The 20,116-nt window shown below is 38.7% G+C and overlaps 1 protein-coding gene across 2 annotated transcripts in view; it reads right to left on the bottom strand.

Moving 5' to 3' along the window:
• Positions 1 to 20,116, bottom strand: part of PEPD (peptidase D) — a 177,272-nt gene that overhangs the window by 120,573 nt on the left and 36,583 nt on the right. For both annotated transcript variants that reach the window (XM_030024016.2, XM_030024015.2), the window contains exons 2-4: positions 18,993 to 19,176; positions 17,572 to 17,699; positions 1,224 to 1,287 (exon numbers count right to left, since the gene is read on the bottom strand). In XM_030024016.2, the coding sequence (XP_029879876.1) occupies positions 1,224 to 1,287; positions 17,572 to 17,621 (114 nt within the window). In that variant the 5' untranslated portion in view covers positions 17,622 to 17,699; positions 18,993 to 19,176. The remainder of the gene's footprint in view (positions 1 to 1,223; positions 1,288 to 17,571; positions 17,700 to 18,992; positions 19,177 to 20,116) is intronic.

Here is a 20,116-nt window from a genome sequence, read left to right as displayed (position 1 = left end):
TCCTTGGCAAACCAGGCAAAAGTTATAGGAAGAACCTTTGAAAGCTGAACAGTTTCGTTGCAAGCTTCAACAGCTTCTAACTTCAATACACGTAGTTCAGGTGGAAAACAGCCTTTATATGCTGGGACAATTTACTGGTCCACATAAAGAGCTCTTTTTCCCAGCAATATGGTTTTTAAGCAGTAAGGAAGCAGAGAACAGAACTGCAATAAGGGCATTTGTTGATGGAAAGCAACCCAAAACAACTAAGGTGACCCAAAATAAATGCGATTTTTAAAAATAAAACGTGTATTTTTCACTTGCAATTTTCATCATCTGACAGATGAGCATTGGAGCACCTGCACTCTACACAACTCCAACTCATGTCAAAAAGCAACCTCTCCACAGCTTCCTCCACCCCCAGGTACTGAAATATAGGATCAAACTTCACTTCATAGCTGGACTCATTATGAAAATGAAATGGAGCATCCTCACAGCTGATGAGAGCAAAATTTTTGGTCTAGTGAGTCAGTTAGTGCTCTGCAGGGACATAAGTATCAGAGTCTTCCTTTTCAAGCTGCTCTCCATGAAAATCACCCACAGAGCTTGGCATGAATACTGCCCTCACCCTGCTGAGCCTTCCTACCAAAGAAAAGATAACTGGTCAGGTGCACAAGTATACAAACATCTGCTCAGAAATGAAATGAGAAACCTAACTAAGCAAGTCACACTTGCATTTAAAAATATGAATACATTTGCTTATTCAAATATTAGAATGATTCAGCATAACCTAAGAGTAAGGAAGGCAGCCTTTCCTCACAGCTCTTTGGAGGCAAAAAATAAATGTAGGCTCCCAAGTGAGAGCTAGGACACGCAACCTCCCTGATAGCAATCTCCTCAAATCTCCAAGGCATTGCAAAAAATGTATTTAGTAACACACTTCTGTTGGATAAAGACACAGACTGACAGGGCTTGTGATGCACAGAACATGTTTATGAGACTGTCTTTGGATTAAGACCTTATTGTTCAGCTCAAAATGGCAGCCTTTAAAAAAAAGATTTTTTAAAAAAAAATTACAACTACTTTGTAAGAATGAAGGACACTTTCCAGTAACTGGAGAGGGTGGGAAAGGTCCCACCAAATCATAAGACATCCAGTAAGCAGAGGACTAAAATTAAGCAAAATCATTGCCACATATTGATTTTGTGTTCACATAAAAATATTCAGACACAGAGACAACTCACCTCGTTCACATAGTGGACTTCATCCACAGCGTATTTTTTCTTGAAGAATTCAGGGGGATGAATCCTTTGGAAAAGAACAAAAAGAAACATTTGGTTTTAGCTTTACTGTTATATTTAATAAGGCCACAGACAAAGAAATAATGTCCTCTATTATCACAACAATAGAATCGGATATGAAAAATGTTTTAATAATCTTATCCTTGACTCCATTTCTCAAAATAGGAGATTACACAGAAAGTTGCCTCAGCTACAAAAATCAGTGTGCTTTAATCCAGTCCATGCCTGATACTTAGATTTCATGGTCTCCTCCTGAATTAAAGGGTTTTTTTTTCCCCATTCACTCTACACAAGACAATTTTGTTAAAGATTTTTGCCATGCCATTTGTATACAACTTTCCAACTCACCAGACGCTGCAAGGATGTGGAAATAGCAAAAGACCGGTTTGCCCTGTGTTATATTCAAAGAATGAACAGAACATTCATTTTCTACCCTGGTAACCCCTCTGATATGAACACAAAGCAGGCTGAGGGCTATTAAGACATGGGCTCTGCCGCCTCTATTCCTCAGGACACCAGAGATCCGCCCCTAACCCAACAGGGTGTGCAACTTCACATGTCCATGTCCAAAACTAAATCACTTCAGCTGGTTTCTCCCAATACCCAACCAGAGACTTTCTTCAAAATGCAAGAAGAATGTGAAAGATCTGCTTGCAGTCGGGGCAGACGCAGGCGTGGACCAGCGCTCCAGGACTCCCCCAGTAGCCCCCATACCAGTGGCTGTACCATTGCTCATCCCTTCACTTTATGGCAGCAGCCAGTTATTCACGAGACTTCAGTCTCTGATTACAATTCTCTATCCCCCCGAAACTGGAATAAATATAATCAGTGTAATTATGAAAATGTAATCTCAAAAGAAAAAAAAAAAAAAAGAAAAAAAAAAGCCAAAACCACCTGGCTTGCATCCTTCCACAGAGTTAAGAAAACAGGAGAAAGAAAAAAAACGTAGTTGCAAGAGCCAGAATTTGGAGGATCCTGTGCATTTTTCTTCCTGAGGGACAGCAGGAGAGCAAGAGGTGTGCACAGGACCGAACTTTCAGCTGTTTAAACATTAGACTACAGGAGCACAAGACCAACTGGGGAAAGAATAAATTAGGCTGGAGACCAAAGAACATTTCTAACCCTTGCAGTGAGTAACAGCAGAAGTGATGGGACAAACAGCTCAGCATCTTTAGGAGGTGCTCCATAACAAAGGCATGTATTGTAGCTGCCTGCAGTACCAGGTGGCTAGAGCTCTGATTTACACCATTTTTTCAATCTCGTGCACTCATTTTTCATTTTACATTCCTTTATGCTCCAAACAGTACCAGGCTGAGACATGAACAACAACATGAAAACGTTTATGGTGTTCTCAAGCAGTAAATTACAGATTTTTAAAAATTTATTTATCTGTGTACTACTCAAAAGTAACACAAAAATATCTCATTATATGTTCCCTTTTGCAATGCTCCTTTTGCGGACTCTTCCCATCACTATTGGAGATTTCAAAGCAATTATCATTTACCTTCTCTCCCTGGCTAATTTCACATATAATTAAAAAAATCCACTATATACTCTTATCTTTCTATACCCTGTATTTTATAGTTCCCTTACCTCCAACTGCTGCATACTCTGTTTCTCCTACAGGCATCTCCTTTTCCCCTCCTTCATTCCTCACACACTGAAGTACTTCAATATTCCAGAAACATCACAAACAGATTTAGCACTTTCCGTTTTTGTTCTCTTTTACAGTTTCAACCAATTCATCTGGTATCAGAAGAATCCCAACTGCAAAACCAGCTAATTTATAGCCAACTGTAATTTATGTTAATATATGCTCTTTAGAGCAATACCTGCAAAGCACCATTTACAATTAGCTGCTTTGTTTGAATTGAAGAACTGTTTCTTGTAAAGTAAATATTTCTTAAAAGTATACCCACAAATATGCTGGATTTTATTCACTTCACTTAATGCAGTTTAAGTAAGAGTAGGTCTCATTTTCCAACACACCAATAAGAAAACTTCTGCCTTTTCACAAGCTGTTTTGTTTTGTTTTTTTTTTTTAATTTTTTTTTTTTGCTAGTTGCCTCCTATAATTGTGTGGTCTACAGCACACTGCTGCTAACTTAATTCTTTGGTTATGGTTAATATTAATCCATTATTGATTCCATTCCAGTTGTAATCCCTCCAACATCTCTTCTTATGTACACTATCACTCTTGAAGAACAAAAGTAGCTCATCATCCTTTCAAGGCTGAGGATTTTTTCTCTACTTTGAGAGAAAGAAAACAGCAGCTTCCCACAATCCTCCATCCTCTCTCTCAGCTATTAAACTAGGTCATCTTCCAGATACTTTTGACTCCATCACACCTAATGATAAGCTGCCACGTTTCCCAGATGCGTACCTCCTTGCTGCTCTTGTTCTTGCTACCTTGCTCAGAAGTCAGCAAGACTTTTAGTACGAAGTAGAGAGCCACACTTCCCAGCTCCTCTCTGAAGCACTGAAGGCCCTGCCTCACTTCTTTTCTTAAGCCATCTAGCACCTCTGACTAGATGGTAAAATAAATTCATGTACACTTCGCACAAACGACCATCCCCTACCCATCCCACAGGAGCCATGATGCTTCACTGATGAAGCCACGTCTCCCACTAGAAAGACTTCTGCAAAGACCTACCCTACTGCAGAACCATACAGGTGGAAGGAAAAGTGCACATGGAAGTCGACCTTAGAGAGGAAAAATTCTGTGCTGTCACATATAGAAAAGCAGTATAGAAGGCAAAACAAAAGCTCAGGGAGAAAGAGGAGCAAAGATGATCCTCATTGAGACTTTTCCATATTCTCTCCAGTCTCTTCAATTTTTTTCCCAGTTTAGCAGGGATCTATGAAAGATTATTATGCAGCAACACCTTAGTTACTGTAAAAAAAGTACCAAGGCAGAGTTCCTTAGCAGATACAGGGCTCAGTATTCATTTTTATCCAATTTAAATGCAAAACAGGCTAAAGTCTAGCACTGACCATCATTGTCACGGGGAACAGTACCTTCCACAGAATGCTCACTGGCTTCATGAAAATCAGAAGTTACATTCAGTTATGATAATTTCAAGTACATCTGATACTTCACAGAGATGAGGAGTACTTCTCTCTACAAATAACTCTCAGGCAGGTAGAATAAGTTAATTGGTTACAATTTTTAGGTTTGCCTTTGTCTTTTGTAACGCTGCTATGGGCTGCCAGTTTCAAAATTCTGATTAATCACTGCAGAGACTACACGCAAAAATCCCCACAGCAAGTCATAAATTAATTAGAAGGATTACCCAAGTGGAAGATACGATCCCAGATATTATTGAATCATGTCTCTCCTTACCTATCAAAAAAAACCCCAACCTTTTGTAAACAGATGCAAACAGAAGCAATGGCCTAATTTTTTTACAGGCTTAGGGGGAGGGAATGTGAAAAAAATTTTAGATTCCCCGGCATAAATTAGCAAAACCCTACAGAGAATAATGCACTTCAGCCCTAAAAAGGTTCAATATCCTTTCTCTATAGTTTTATAACTCCAGCCAAGCAAATAGCGGTGTTCTTTAGACGTGTCAATAGTTAGCTTCCACAATAGTAGGAGTCATCATTTTATCTCATGATGGAAGTAAGTAACTACAAACTCCTGGAACAGCATCATGCCCAAGTACACATGCTGAAGTGGCTAGGCAAAAATCTGGCATCTCATAGTTCGTGGCCATTAGAAAGAAAACGTTAAGAGTCCAGAACTTCTACTTATTTACAAGAATACAGTTCTCATTTTTTGTCACCAAAGCTTCCCTTAAACAAGAGACTGTCTCTAGTTCACCACTTAAAATTAATCACAATTTCCAATCCAGTAAAAAAACTTGAGTTATTCTGGGTTAAACATCAAAGCTATTTACATTCTGCTGATGTAAACTCTGCCCTCTCCCATGTTCTTCTACCCAATCTAGTTCACCTACTTGGTTTCCTGCTCTCAAGATTTTCATAGCAATTGGGAAACACTGAAGACGGCCTAAAGATGAGAAGCTACATTTTAAAAAGAAGATTCAAATTCTGATGCACTCATTTTAACAGCTAAAGTTTTATTAAAGCACCAAATATTGAAGATTCACCTTTCAACCATAACAAGTGACAACTTTATTATAAACAAAATTCTACTGAGGTAGCAATGGGAAAAGGAGGAAGAGGAGAAGCAGCAATACTTTCACTATAAAAATACAGTGTGAAATGTTAAGTCAGACACTAAATACCCCACGTTAGCTATACCTCGTTTCTCTTAAATATCGATCAAACGTGAAAACTACCAGCAAAAGAGTAAGGGAGCACAGTATTAAAAACTAGTAACCAGGAATTCCGGTCAGTCGATCAGCTTAGTGAAAACTTCCAAGTTTAGAATAAACTTTTCCATTTGGTTTAACTAAATTCACAGCAGTACACGATGGCACGTTTAAGAACCAAGAAGCTTCACCAAATCACAACCTAATCACACCAGTGAAGATTTTTCCATCAACTTTGACAGACCACAGTATTACAACTGGCTCCACTTCAATGCGATCCTTCAAACAGGAATGTAATACTGACTCCTCTGTTTATCCATCACTAAGATGAACAGCTCTGACAGCCAATCTATAAATACACCAAAAAATATATTTTGAAGCTTTTATATAGTTGGACAAAATTCAAACCTCAATTTTTTTTGCAGCATTTTATTAACCATGTTGTGTTTCCACTTTAAACCCAATAAAAACTTGGTCTCATTGTCTAACACCATTTTAAAGCTGTTGTTCATTACATTGCACAAGAATTCATAACAGCAAATCTTAAGAGGTTTGTACAAATTTGACATTACTGTAAGAATTCCATTAAGCAACATTTCTTTGTATTCTAAAGGACTCTGGAGCAATAGCCTCGTAATACCAACACGATAAAAGAGTGTTCTAGTTTTCAGAACTGCATTCAGAAGAGAGGTACAAATGAGATGGATCTAAATCACAAATGCCAAAGAAAAACTGTGAGCAGAATTCATAACAGCTGATAGCTATTCCTGAAAGAAATACATCTAACCTAATATATTTCCAACCTAATTGCTGATATACATTCACATGTATATGTTTTCATTTGCATCTAAACGTTCTTCCAGACAATCTTCAATGTATGTATATAACAACCTTTTCCTGCTGGTCACTTTATGTGTTCATTTTTTAATGCTTCTAGGACAGATTTGCATTTTTTACAGTGGATCAGCTCTAAAATGAAATTCAGTTTTTCCTGAAGTAGTCCAATTTAGATTTTCTTCAGCATTTCAGCTGGAGTTCCTAATTCAAGATTACTTATCTTACTGCATGGCCTAGAATGTAAAACTATTCCTGCTGAAAAAAAATATTCTTAATGGTATGTTCTTTACAAAAATTTGAGAAATTCTAGCTGGCACTAATTTCAAAACATCTTCCACACATTCTACATTTTGTTACTAAAAGACTGCAGACACACACTCAAATAGATAAATACATATACACCTCAGAAATGACCTGAGCACCTTCAGCAGAGCAAGTCAACAGCAGGAGGTCCTGAGCTTCCTGAAGTGTGGCAAGCCGATTGCATTGTCTCCTCTAAAAGTTGCACAGGATTCCTCCCTCTCCGCAACACAGATTAATCAAAAAGCTGTAGCGTTCTGCACCCTGTTAACACCAAGTCGTCACACGATTCGCTGCATCAGCCAGTTCTGCACTAGTCTGCTACACACATTCAGCCTAAGAAAAAGTCCACTGAATTGCAAGGTGCCTCCATAGGGCTGTCTTAATTTCAGCGCTACTTTTACATACCTTACATTTCCTAACATATCTGCAAGTGATTCACAGACTAGAAAAGCCAGGAGAGATCAGAATAAGCACATGTATTTCATTTTTAGTTTCATTTCTAGATGCTTTCATTTTCAGACATCTGATATTGTTGTATGTCCTGCTGTTAGATTTTGCTACAACATCCTCTCTCTTCTCTACTCAAATTCTTACAGCAGCCTGGAGAAGCCCTTGGTCAGCTCTTTTAAAATATTTGGATAACAACATAACCTTTAGGAGCTACTTAACTTTCTCTAGGTTTACTGCTGGAACAGAAACTAGTTCACTGCCATCACTTTGTGGTGCTTCACATATTTTTTGTTTCTCTCAAATACAGAATGAGAATACTTCATTGAACATTTACCCCAATAACAATGCAGAAATGGCAGTTGTACCAGTTCCACCTACTAGTAGAAGCTGTTTGAATTGTAACCACTATTTTTGCTTTCTCTTTCGTGTTGTACTAATTCTTTGCCTTAAGCTTGCCCTGTCATCCACCCAGGATTGTTCAGAGCTCCCCATTAGCTAAGTTCTCTTGTGATCAGCTTGTCAGAATAGGCAGACACATGAGAACCATCAGCACGCTTGTATTGTAGGTTTTATGTTCACTTACACATTACAAAAAACAGTTCTTACACCTACACAAATTATTACAAGCCTTTAATATTAAGATTTGAATGGTTTTACAGAATTCCTTAAGTCTTCGCATCTGGCCTTTTGAAGTTATTCTGAAAGAAGGGTGCCTTACTGCACTCCTACATATAAAAGAAAGCAATAGGTGTAACCTAACATAAGCTCCAATGTGAGGTAACCGTTCTCCTGCAAAAGGAAATACTAAGTTAATACTACATTGCACAGACAACAAAACAGTATTCTAGGCTGTCTGACCACACATGCTATCAATGAACATATATTAAGGCCAAATAATGAAAATCACCTGCAATTTCTAAGCACTGAATCTGGCTTTAGCAAAAAAACACATCAGCATTAATTTAATGTATTTTTAAAAAGCATCAGTAGGAATCTCTAAATGAGAATCAACAACCGTTTTGAGGATCTCTTAGTATGTGAGGGAGGAAGACAGCAAGTACTGACACAAAGCAAGACATGCCATACTAAAGACTCTCCTGCAATTAAAATACATATCCACAAGTCTTGTCCACTACTTATTGTCTTTCAGATCCACAGCTCCCGGCAGTTACCAGAAAGCGATGTTCTTCCAAGCAGTAATTAAAAGTAAGAATTAACATAGTTGGAACAGTAACAGAATAGGCAAACATCAAAGACACTTATTCATGACAAAGTCTAAAGCAAAAGGGTTTCTACACAATAATGTTCAGGGTATACTGCTCTCTTAAAAGGTCCTACAAGTATTATTGCCTAAAATGCATGAAAAAAATGTGCAAGCTCATATCACAGAATCAGAAGAGGAAGATTCTTGATGCAGTGAGGCAGAAAAGCTAAAATTAGGAAACTTCACAGTAAAGCTTTCTGCTTTATGGAGATACAACAGTATTGTTTCCTCCATTCCACCCTAACTTTCAGAGTAAGAATTATAAAACATAAAAAATTTATGGCAAATCCACTTTATCCTGAGCAAATAGTCTCTACTAAGCAAAGTAAATGTCTGCATTAGCCTGCACATAGTGCCTGTACATGGCACTGCAGCATGCACACATTTACTGCCAGCAAGTCATTGCATGAGTTACATCCCATTTTTCCTCACTTACAGGAGGGGAAACACATGCACAAGGAGTTAACTGGACAAGCGTAGTCTTCAGCAGTTGAAGTTTGTCGTGGTTTAACCCCAGCCAGCAACTAAGCACCATGCAGCTGCTCGCTCACTCCCCCCCCGCCCCGCCAGTGGGATGGGGGGAGAGAATCGGGAATAAAAAGTAAAACCTGTGGGTTGAGATAACGACAGTTTAATAGAACAGAAAAGAAGAAACTAATAATGATAGTAATAACAATAAAAATGACAATAATAATAATAAAAGGACTGGAATATACAAGTGATGCACAACGCAATTGCTCACCACTCACCAACCGACACCCAGTTAGTTCCTGAGCAACAATCCCCCCACTCCCCCCAGTTTATATACTGGGCATGACATCACATGGTCTGGAATACCCCTTTGGCCACTTCGGGTCAGCTGCCCTGGCTGTGTCCCCTCCCAACTTCTTGTGCCCCTCCAGCCTTCTTGCTGGCTGGGCATGAGAGGCTGAAAAGCCCTTGACTTGGTATAAACACTAATTAGCAACAACTGAAAACATCAGTGTGTTATCAACATTCTTCTGGTGCTAAATCCAAAACATAACACTACACCAGCTACTAGGAAGACAATTAACTCTATCCCAGCCAAAACCAAGACAAAGTTCTCCACAGTCAACAACTCATTTCTCAGGCCTTGCTAGTATGAGCTTAAAGCAGAGTAAAAGTTTCAGTGAGACCGCATACAAAGAATAAGAATCTTGGCGAAAATTAAAGCAGATGAATAGAAATACATCAGCAAAGCACGTAGAGCCGAAGGAGGAAAAGGGATACAAAAGCAGTGTTTTAATGCTGTCAGAGATTCACCAATAAACTCCCTCCTCATTACAGTATCATCAAGTTAACAGATGGCAAAGCATTAACCAAACAAGAGGGTGTCGAGAACTGCTAGGAAGAACAACACAGTAAGCTTTACAAGATACCAGCAGATGTTCCTGACTTTGTCCAACAAAACGCAATCACCTATATAGCCAAACAGAATTTCACTATCTCAAAGAAGATTAAAAGGCATCAAGCTACATTTAACAGAACAGTACTAATGGGCTCACTGGTATCACAGGCAGCCTCCAGCAGCATTTTGACTACCTTAATATTACTTCCTTTCCACATTTCTCTAGATTTCAGTTTTATCCTTTGAAAGACACAAGTACCTGCATACGCGTAAACTCAGACTCCTTGCTCCTTTTGATACAGTCTAGACTAAGATGGATTTTGAGAAAACAACAGAATTTAAAAGAAATTGAACTGAAGATGAAGACTCAAGCTGATTCAACTGGAAAAGGTAACCACGTCTAGCAGTGGGACCAAACAGTAGAGTCCACATGCATGATGCTGGACATAGGATGCTGGGTATACGATACTGGACTTCCCAATGCTACACAGTTATTCTGCTTTTGCATAATCTGTATGAGCAACACACAGACCATTGGACTTACAAAATCAGAAATAAATATTGAGGAGATTCTCACGGTTCTTCCTGATAAAAGCCAGGCTCTGAACTACCTATTTCATCTACTTCAAATATACAGTCTGCCTGCTCCTGCTCAGCTATTCCCACCACAGGCATTCCCAAAAGATGAAAAGTTCTTTACACTTTCTATAAATTCTACCTCAAGAGGCAGTGCCTCAATTAAACATTTAAGAGATACTATCAAGAGCTACCCAAAAAACCAAAACCACAGAAAACTTGCAATTGGTAACCTCTGCTTTATTTCTCTCTGCAAATAAAATTTTTCCTTGGAGAGAAGGGCTCTATACTAGTACAGAAAAAACTGTGACAAAGGAAATGTTTATACACTGAAATCCCTGAAAGATTTCTTGTCGCATAAGACTGCTGACAAATATTCATTAGAAAGCTCTCTTCCCAAAAAGAGAGCACAAAAAGAATTACAATGCTTAAGAGGGTAAGTGTAATTTCTAGGTCACCATAAAATAACAGTGTTCCATTCAAACACTGGCCTCAATTCATGTTTCTTAACTGAGAAAGTTACATACTGAATCTGTCAATAGCAAATGTTCTGCTTCTACTTTGGAAAAAAGCCTATATTGGGAGGAAAACCAGCAATATTTTATGTCCCACCCATAAAAGCACTATAGCAAGCTCTGGAATGTGTGCAGCATGTCCCCCAGTTTCCACATTATTTGGTAATAGCATGAAAGAAAGCAGTAGTGGTGTTTAGAGCAGCATTAAGATGACCTGAACACCTTTAAGAAGGGGATGATAATATTCTCATCTTACAACTTGTAAAGAAAACTAAACCACAGAGAAATTGAAGGAACTTGCCACAACAACTCATTGAGCACAAAGAACAGGCAGAACCTACCCATGCAAACAGTGCCAATTCACTATGCCACGTTGCCCCTGTAAGGCAAAGAAGTATCTGGCATCCCCCAGGACTAGGGTCAAGGCGATACCTGCCGACACCCAGAGCCCCAGCAAGTACACAGGCAAAGGAGTACACAGCAAGTAAAACACAATCTGCCTGTTCTTCACTCACATTTAGCTTTTAAGAAGCATTAATACTGATTATACTCTTCCCTATCCTATTTTAACAAAACAGTTGGGGTTGTTTTTTCCTCTTTGTATGGTTCTCAACAGAGACAACACTGTTTCAGAGAGTCCTTCCCGAGCGTACAGACAGACACAGCACAGGTTGCAGGGAATAAAACACCTAAAGAAAACAGTTAACATCAAGAGCTGAGAACATGGAATTTTAGAAGTGAAGGAATAGAGGCACCACTGTAGGTATCACTTGAGAGGTTTTTCACTGAAGTGCTTTCTCAAATCCAGGCCGACAAGAAGCAGAGAGCTCTGCACTCAAACCGGGTAGCTGCACAGCAGAAGGCAGCGTGGAGGTGCAGAGCCTTGTTGGAGCACTGCTGGAAAATCCCCACAGGCTTTTCCTTTGCTGCAGCCTACCTTCCTACCAGCAGCAGCCCAGTCCTTGGAGGAAAAACACATGGCATGCCTGATCAAAAGAAAACTTGGATTCTCTGATATTTCAAAATGTTATCAGGAGTTTGTATCACTGAACTTGATACTCCTGCTAGCGCATTAAATACAGTATAAAATAAGAAATGCCAGGTGGGGGTTATCAACATTCCCTGTTGTACCGCAGGAACAAGACATGCGTAGGCAAGACTTAACTTTCTCATGCTGTGGTTTGAAGCCACATCAGGATATTAAAGAACTGCAGCATTGTCAAGCAGATTTACTTAGTGCTGGTTGTATTTCTCAATACACCTGAATCAAAAAGACATGAAAAAGAAGCACTTTAACACTTACTAAATCACCAACTTGTGCATCCAGTTAAAGATGTATGCTGGTAGAGATTGCAAATCAATGGACTGATATAAATTACTATTATTGTTTAAAACACTCTCAACAAGAAATACAAGGAAACTTAGGCAGCTAGAAAGCAAAGATTTGTAAAAATAAATACTGAAGTAAAAGTCATAGAAACAATACACATTCATCCTGGACCAGCAAGGCTCATGGACAATTAGAATACTGGGACAATAACTAAACTGATGAGTTGAGAAGTCAGAGCATTTGAGCAGCACTGTTTAGAGAAAAACAATCATCAGTAAAGTGGCGAGAGCAATCCAGACACTAATTATTCTGTAAAAGTAATTTTTATCCAGAGAAATACCATAATAAATGAATGGGAGACAGAAAATGGAAATCACTGTACTATGGAGAGAATTGGAACCATGGAAAATAAGCAGCATGGGGAATTGCACAAGTAAGTCTCGTCAATCAAAAGCAACCAGCTTTATTGTACAGTTTTGAAATGATCGGATGAAGGGTAAAGCAACAGATGTACTATCTGAATAATAGTAAAATATTTGATAAAAATCTCTCTCAAGACTCTTACTCTCCAAAATCAACTCAAATTGACTTGGACAGGAACACTACGATGTGACCTGAAACCCAATGACTAGTCATAACAAAAAATGAAAAGCCAAAAGCAGAAAAGGAAAAAAAAAAAAAAAAAAAAAAGATAAAAAGATGAGCTTTTCAAGGGCTGGGAAACCCTCCAACCACCACACTGAAAAGTGCTGTATCAATTTAGACTGATGTTCTCAGAAGTTAAAGTGATAAACAGCAATGGACTGCAAGTCTTGATTAGTGGGATAGTGCAAAGACTGAAATCAGTTCTGATGCTATTCAGAAACAGAAGCAGGACTGAACATGTTCGGGAGATCCACAGATGGCATTTGCAGGTGGTAACAAACTTCACAGATAAATTGCAATTGCCAGTTGGTACAAAACAGTAATAAGATGACCTAAAGTGATTAAAAACTGTTGGGTTTTTTTAAACAGCAAAATAATGATTCAGTGGGTAGGGGGAAGGGACAAATGGCAGAAAGAGATCAAACCGATGGGCACGGAAAAAGAAAACACTAAACATATTTCATTTTAGAGAAAAAATTACAAGAAAAAATACCAGGGGATGATATGGCGGATCGGTTCAGAAGGTAAAACCAAAGACCCTTCTAGAGTATACGATCTGAATACACAGCTCGAGAGCATGCTACAGAGAGGAGGACCTGTATGCACCACATCAATAAAACTCATCTAGAAAATGTCCTTCATTCCTGCAAAATCTACATCAAGAAGAGCAATTAAGGTGATGTGGAGTTTGGTCCCTACAACACCCACATACACTCCACTACCTTTCCAAAGAGTTGTCTCCAATTTTGGCTTGCACAGAATGGGCTCACTATAGACCTTGCCTTCTTGTAGCCATGCCTAGGGCTAATTAATACACCAGTCTCAGCCACCATGATGTAGTCAGATAAACATACCACGCTGTACACAATTTAATACTCACAATTATTCAAAATACAAATGCCACAAAATTTCACCAATCCCCATTAAGAAAAAGAGATCAAGAAAGCAATTTCTTAGCTTCTAATTTTCATGGTCACATACAGTCTATAGGGGAAAAAAAAAAGGTAAAAGCCTAAAGAGCCTGAAAAGCTCTTTTTTTTTTTTTTTTTTAAATTACAAAAGCATTTGGGGGGAAAAAAGCAAACAAACAAAAAAACCAACCACATACTTCTGCACTTTTTTCCAAAGGCAGTAAAACTTCTCAGCTTTGCTGAAGTCAGTCAAGTTTAATCACCAAAACCAAAGGTTGATTTTGGTTGTAACCTACTTAGAAAATGATGACAATGTTTAAAAAGCTTCCTCATTAGGTCACAGAGATATTATTAACATTTGCAAAGCATTTCATTGTGCTTTATTACAGCTCCAAAGTGCCACACCAAGGTTCAACTTTGCAAATACAGATAGCTTCCAAACAAATTCATGGAACAATGTTACTCACAGTGGAGGCAACGCTAGATTAATGTTGTTATACTTACCAATCAGCCAGCAGGGCTTCAAAGAAAACACAGGAAATTGCACATAAATATTGTTCTGTCCCATTTACTATGTATTTCTAAAGTTAGAGCACGAAAGCGTTAAATATTTTTGTTTTCCACTAAAAACACTCTTTACGTGGCAAGGCAATTAAGTTATTTTGGCATCCGCTCCACAGAAAGCAGCTGCTGTACAGTATGTTTTACTTTATAAAATATCTTTAATCAGCACACTGACTAGTTCTGTCATTTATAATTAAGGAGGTAAATGGCAGGTGCAGCATTAATTAGTGAAATTGAAGTCTCTGTGCAAGACATGCAGTCGTACCAACTTAATGCTTCATACGAATAGAAACGATTGCTAACAGCTTTGCACCACAAACTTGACTAGGTAAGACCATGCCCAGAAGGAGGGACATTTACAACACAGTTATGCTTCTTAAGCCTTTTCAATCTTATATTACCAGATTAATTGCTTAAACTTTTCCTCCGAAAGTAAGAATAGAAAAATACTTCAGCAGCGCAAATCCTACCCACTAAGCCATCCTGAGAGAGTCGGTTTCTGCCTTACAAACAACTGGAGGGGCAGGGGACAGAGGTACAGATCAAGAGATAGGCAAAGTGGTTCTCTTAGTTGAAAAGATTTTCCCAGCCAACAGCTAAGAAATGGGCTAGCCAAACATTTAGAGAAATGCCCACGCTCATAATTTAAAAACAGAGTGACTGTTGTTGCAATCGCTTCCCAACATGAAAGTAGGACGACCAGTCCTACAATTACCCTCATAAGAATTCTGAGATTGCCACCTTAAGAGGTTGTGGGTTTTTTGGAGAACATCCGTAGTCTGTGAGTTAAAATAAATCTCACCTCCCTCTTAAAAGTGCAGAGTTTATTTTGGCTTGAAGGACTTCTGAATGGTAGCCTTACAGCTATTTACAGATCTTCAGAGCATACACATTCAGCAAGAAGTCCTACAAGATTACCACTTCTTTGGAAGTGTTGCTTGTCACCCTCAACACCGGTACTATGTAGTGCTGGGTCCTTGGCAGACCACAGCCCAGGGTGGTGCGTTCATCATCTCCATGTTCACCTGTTCTGCAGAGTCCCCAGGCACCACCTCAGCATGCAAAACTGTTCATAAAAACAAGTGCAGTTGGCAAGACTAAAATAATTACAGTGTTCATGGTCTCATTTGTAAACCAATAGTCTGTTCATCTCCAAGCAAATGCTCTCAGACACTTCATTGCAGTCTTAGTTTGGCCAAAACCAATTATGAAAGAAGCCAAGCCACTCCACTTTTGCATTACTTCAAGGCAAAAAGATTAACCCTTCTGACTGCCACATTATCTAAGCTACATTTCGAAAACAACTCAAATATGCGTCCTTCAGAAGTGAAAGCACAACAATACATCAAAATACATTTAGTAATACAGTAGTACCAAAATAGTAGTAAAGAGCCTTCTGCAATAATTTTAAGAGAACATATGCATTTCTGCCTAAACTCGTATAGCAGATTCCCACATCTGTCAAATAGAAAGCAATATAAACACCAGGCAAAGCAAGTGCACCCTGTGCTATGAACTAGAAGACCAGCTGTAGACCTCTGTTAAATACCAACCTCGCAAATATTGTACAAGGCATTGAATTGATTTGTGCTTCGTTGATGTTAAATGAATGTTTCTTCAGCGGGTGGATAGTGCCTTCCACACGCACAAAAACAAGCACTCCCAAGGCAAACTATAGTAGATAAACAGCAGCGGATGGAAGGCAAACCTATTTGTGTTTTTCTTTCAGTGCTAATTTTGACTTAAAATTGAGTCTTCTGGGAAGGAACACAATCCCTAGCTGTGTGCAGTACCCCCTGCCAACCAACTTATGAAGCAGAACTGCTACTGACTCACAAATGAGTTATTCATCCATCCCCCTTCTGACAAGCAGAAAAAGTACATGACCACAGCTGACAGAAGAGAAAACAAAGATTCAAACCAAGGGATTCAGGAAGGGTAAGGAGGAGAATTTAGAAAACAAGGATGCTGTGATAAAGACAATTTGTTATACTCTGCAATAAGATGCAACAATAAACCACTTTTAACCAGACTTGTAATTCTGTGAATGAACCAATAACAAGTGCTGCACAAACAAATCAAAAAGGCTACCATTTATAAACACCACAATATTTTATTTGAAAGTGCAAAATGAGACGGTGGAATTTCAATAATATTTTTAAGCCTTTTCAAGATTTCAGATTAGGCACAATCAGCATGGGTAAGAAACAGCTGATTTGAACTAGCAGAAGAGAACTTAGGAGGAGGAAAAAGCTTTGTCTATAAATGGGAACAAGCACCACTAGGGAACAGACTTTACAGAGTACACGTGGGGGTTAAACAGAACCCACCCTCCCAGACAGGTGCAGCTCTCAGCTGAAATATTTCAGACAGCAGTATTCACATTTTTATGCTATCACAAACAATTTCAGTTCCCAGGCAGGTCTAAGACAGTGATACTCATATAAACTCTCTAAGAAGACAGCAGCCATGCCCTACCATATGGTCTGGCACAGTTCAGCATATGGGATTGGTTCCGATTGTTTTCCTTTTCCCAAAATTAGCATTAAAATATAAGTGATAGCTTCAATTAGAAGCGAAGCAACCTGAGCTCAAAATATTAAATTAGAAGTAATCTAATGTTCTGAGACAACGCAGACAACAAAAAAATTTACAGTTTGTTAGAGGTTATAAATACAATTAAGACTGAGAAAAGAAATGAACACATAAATAAATCAATTCCTCCACTACTGTGGCACTGAGCAATATTTACTACCAATGTGGATAGAGAGAGATATGTTTATGGCATACTCACGGAACAGAATTAAAAATCACATTCCCCAGTCTGTCAGTTCATATCAAAAAAAGTATCAAAGAGGCTAAACTACCTTCCACCATTCAAAAAGCTTCATTAGCTAAGGTGGCTGCAAACTGGTAAAGCAACCTGAAAAAGCCTGCTTTACTATTTAACTTGTTCAGTCTTAACACAAGACTTACTTTTCTCTATGGCTCAGCTTCCTTTCATGGATACCATGAGATCCATGGATTCCAATTCTAAAGGTATTCTCTACCAAATGGTGGTGGATCATTTGATATCATATGATCGATACCAATTGATCGCATTTTGTATCATTGTATGTACATATCACTAAAATTCACACCAAATTATTTGGTACAATCTGATTAAAATGAGATAGCATTCCAGCTCTACAGACAGGTACGTTATATGAAGTACTCAGATATACCGGAACACAGTTAAAAGACATCTTACTTTCCCATCCAAACTGCATAGCTTTCAGGGAGTTGTGGAACAAAAAGCATGGATCTTCCAGTATCAACATCTACTGCTCCAAAGCAGCCTGCTTCAGTTACTCCAAAAGTCCAGTGAAAGTAAGATTCCTAGGTTAAAACAAAATATATTCTTAAAAGAAAACCCTCACTTCTACCAGCTCTAAAAAACACACTACAGTACATACTAATTCCTACTTCCACGTATCTGAAAGAGATCTCTCTCACTTTTGGAGAGGGGGAAGTGGTTTAGGTCTAAAGCTTTTCAGACTGATTAGTTTTAGGTTACAATAATACAAATCCCTCTGTTGGCAACTGGAAAGGATCAGAGATTAGTAAGCTACCATAAGAAATAAACAGGTCAACTCAGCACAATAAACATACACCGCACAATAAAATACATTCTTCCAATCTAGAATTAGGGAACATAGTATCAGGAAGAAATAATCATGTCACATAAGACAAGGCAAAAGCAGAGCGCAGCTTCATTGGGTTGTGATGGCAGAGTGAAGTGAAGACCCAGCCTCCCCCAGAGAAGAGGAAGCTGCACTAGGAACAGCCTTTAGCCAAGAGTTATTTTAAGAACAAGCAACCAAACAACAAAACACCTAACAATACAGAGATGAATTTTGGTAAGGACAGACATATGTTCTGATGCACCCTGAAAGGTGCATCTCCTCCAAAACCAGACCAATAACTACATTAAGATATGTGCTCTCTAGATTACAGTTTATTCTATTTGTTTCTTCATAACATACAACAGCTCAATTAAATTCACAAAACAAAGTACTGTAGCAGCCATGCAAAGTATGGGGTATGCATAATTAGAGTTCTGTTATGCCAACTTCCCCAAAGACTATGAATGCGTTCAGCATGACATTAACAAGTTATTAAGTCCTATTTGTGACAGAAGAACACATGGGTACTTAAGGAAGAGTCTAATTTGAGAAGACGCATGTTGTAAATTCTAAGATACATCCTGCTTTGTGGAATATGCCATTTACAAAAGCTTGAAATACGCTTTTCTATGAATTAATTCAGTTTAGGTCCACTGTAACATGTTTCACTACAGAAGGAAGGTTATTTTTTGGGTCACAGACAAGACTGAAAAAACTAAGAAATATTCCATTGCTGTCTTTAATATTACATTAAACACTGGTAGGCAGTAGGGCCTTGAACAGGTTTAGGCCTTTTAAATCAGATAATGAGCCTGCATACTAAAGCACTGAAAGAGAGAGTAACTCGAAGCTGAAGAGGTAATGTTATGAAGAAGCCAATTTATTTAAGCGAAGCAAGGCAATGAGCACATGAGAGATAAAGGGAAAATAATTAAAAGTCATTAAAAAATTCATGCAGTTGAAGAGAGTTTCTTAATTTGATTTTAAGTTTCGATTCAGCTCTTACCTGGCGAAACACGATACCAGTATCAGTACAGTATCTCTGGGTTTCTTCTCCACCCTGCAGCAGAACAACTGAATTCTTCTGGACATCCTTATTCTGTCTCAGGCGATCACATAGTCGTCTTCTATTCAAGGCAAAAAGCGCTACAGGAACTTTCAAGGTCTCATTTCCCAGCGAAAATGAGGGTCTAGAAAAGATTATTTTTTTTTAATTGACAATTAATGGAAGACAAAGACAGTGGTTAGCACGATTCAGATGCACGGTGTTTGTTACTTTAGTCTAGAACACAAAAGGAAGTTCAGTTCAACTCTACAAACAAGATGCTAATCACTCAAGGGAAAGAGATGCTGTATACATGGATCATTCTTGAGCAATGATCAAACATTGCTCATATGAGTACAAAAGGAAAAAGATGGCAAGAGGAGACAGGGCTGGCTGCAGCTATGGCCCACAGCAGGTCACTTTTACATTCCTTTAGGTAAAGCAACACGAAAAGTAGATGCAGAAAGTGGCAACAGCCTAGTTTGGCTGAGTAAAGGCAAAACAGGAGAGAAGAAAATGAGTTCTGGGTTACTGAAAACAGAAGTGGAAGGTTACATTAAGTCTGGCAAACTTCAGCCAGTCCTTCTGGGAAATGTTCAGTAGCTGAAAGAGGGACTGGAGAGAAAAGATGACGGATAGCAGATGCAGGACAACAGCTTTTCCCATACTCGCACAGTATCGGCAAATTTTTTTTCTACGTACATATGTTTATTCTTGCATGCATACAAGCGGCTTCAGCAAGTGACTGAACTCGCACACATGGCCACAGGAGCAAGTCCCGGGTACCAGTGACCTCCTGCTATACATCACTACTTGCCCCTAAGGCAGCACAAATGTGCTGAGGCAGCCCAGAAAGTTTCTGAAAGATTGTACTCAACAGAGCTGCAACTGGGAGAATACAGTTTGAAAGTAGAGCGCTCTCCCTTAAAATAAACTGGTTATTAAGCAATTTAAGGTGTTTAAAGTACTATAAGAATATATTGCTGATTCATTCACATTTGTTATAGGCCCATACCTGCACTTTTTCGAGCTTTACCAGTAGAAGCACAGTAACTTGTTGTAGGATTTTTTTTTTTTTTTTTTTT

Source organism: Aquila chrysaetos, chromosome 9, assembly GCF_900496995.4.
Source record: "Aquila chrysaetos chrysaetos chromosome 9, bAquChr1.4, whole genome shotgun sequence".
Taxonomy (NCBI): Eukaryota; Metazoa; Chordata; class Aves; order Accipitriformes; family Accipitridae; genus Aquila; species Aquila chrysaetos.
This window is presented reverse-complemented; position numbering and strand designations above follow the sequence as displayed.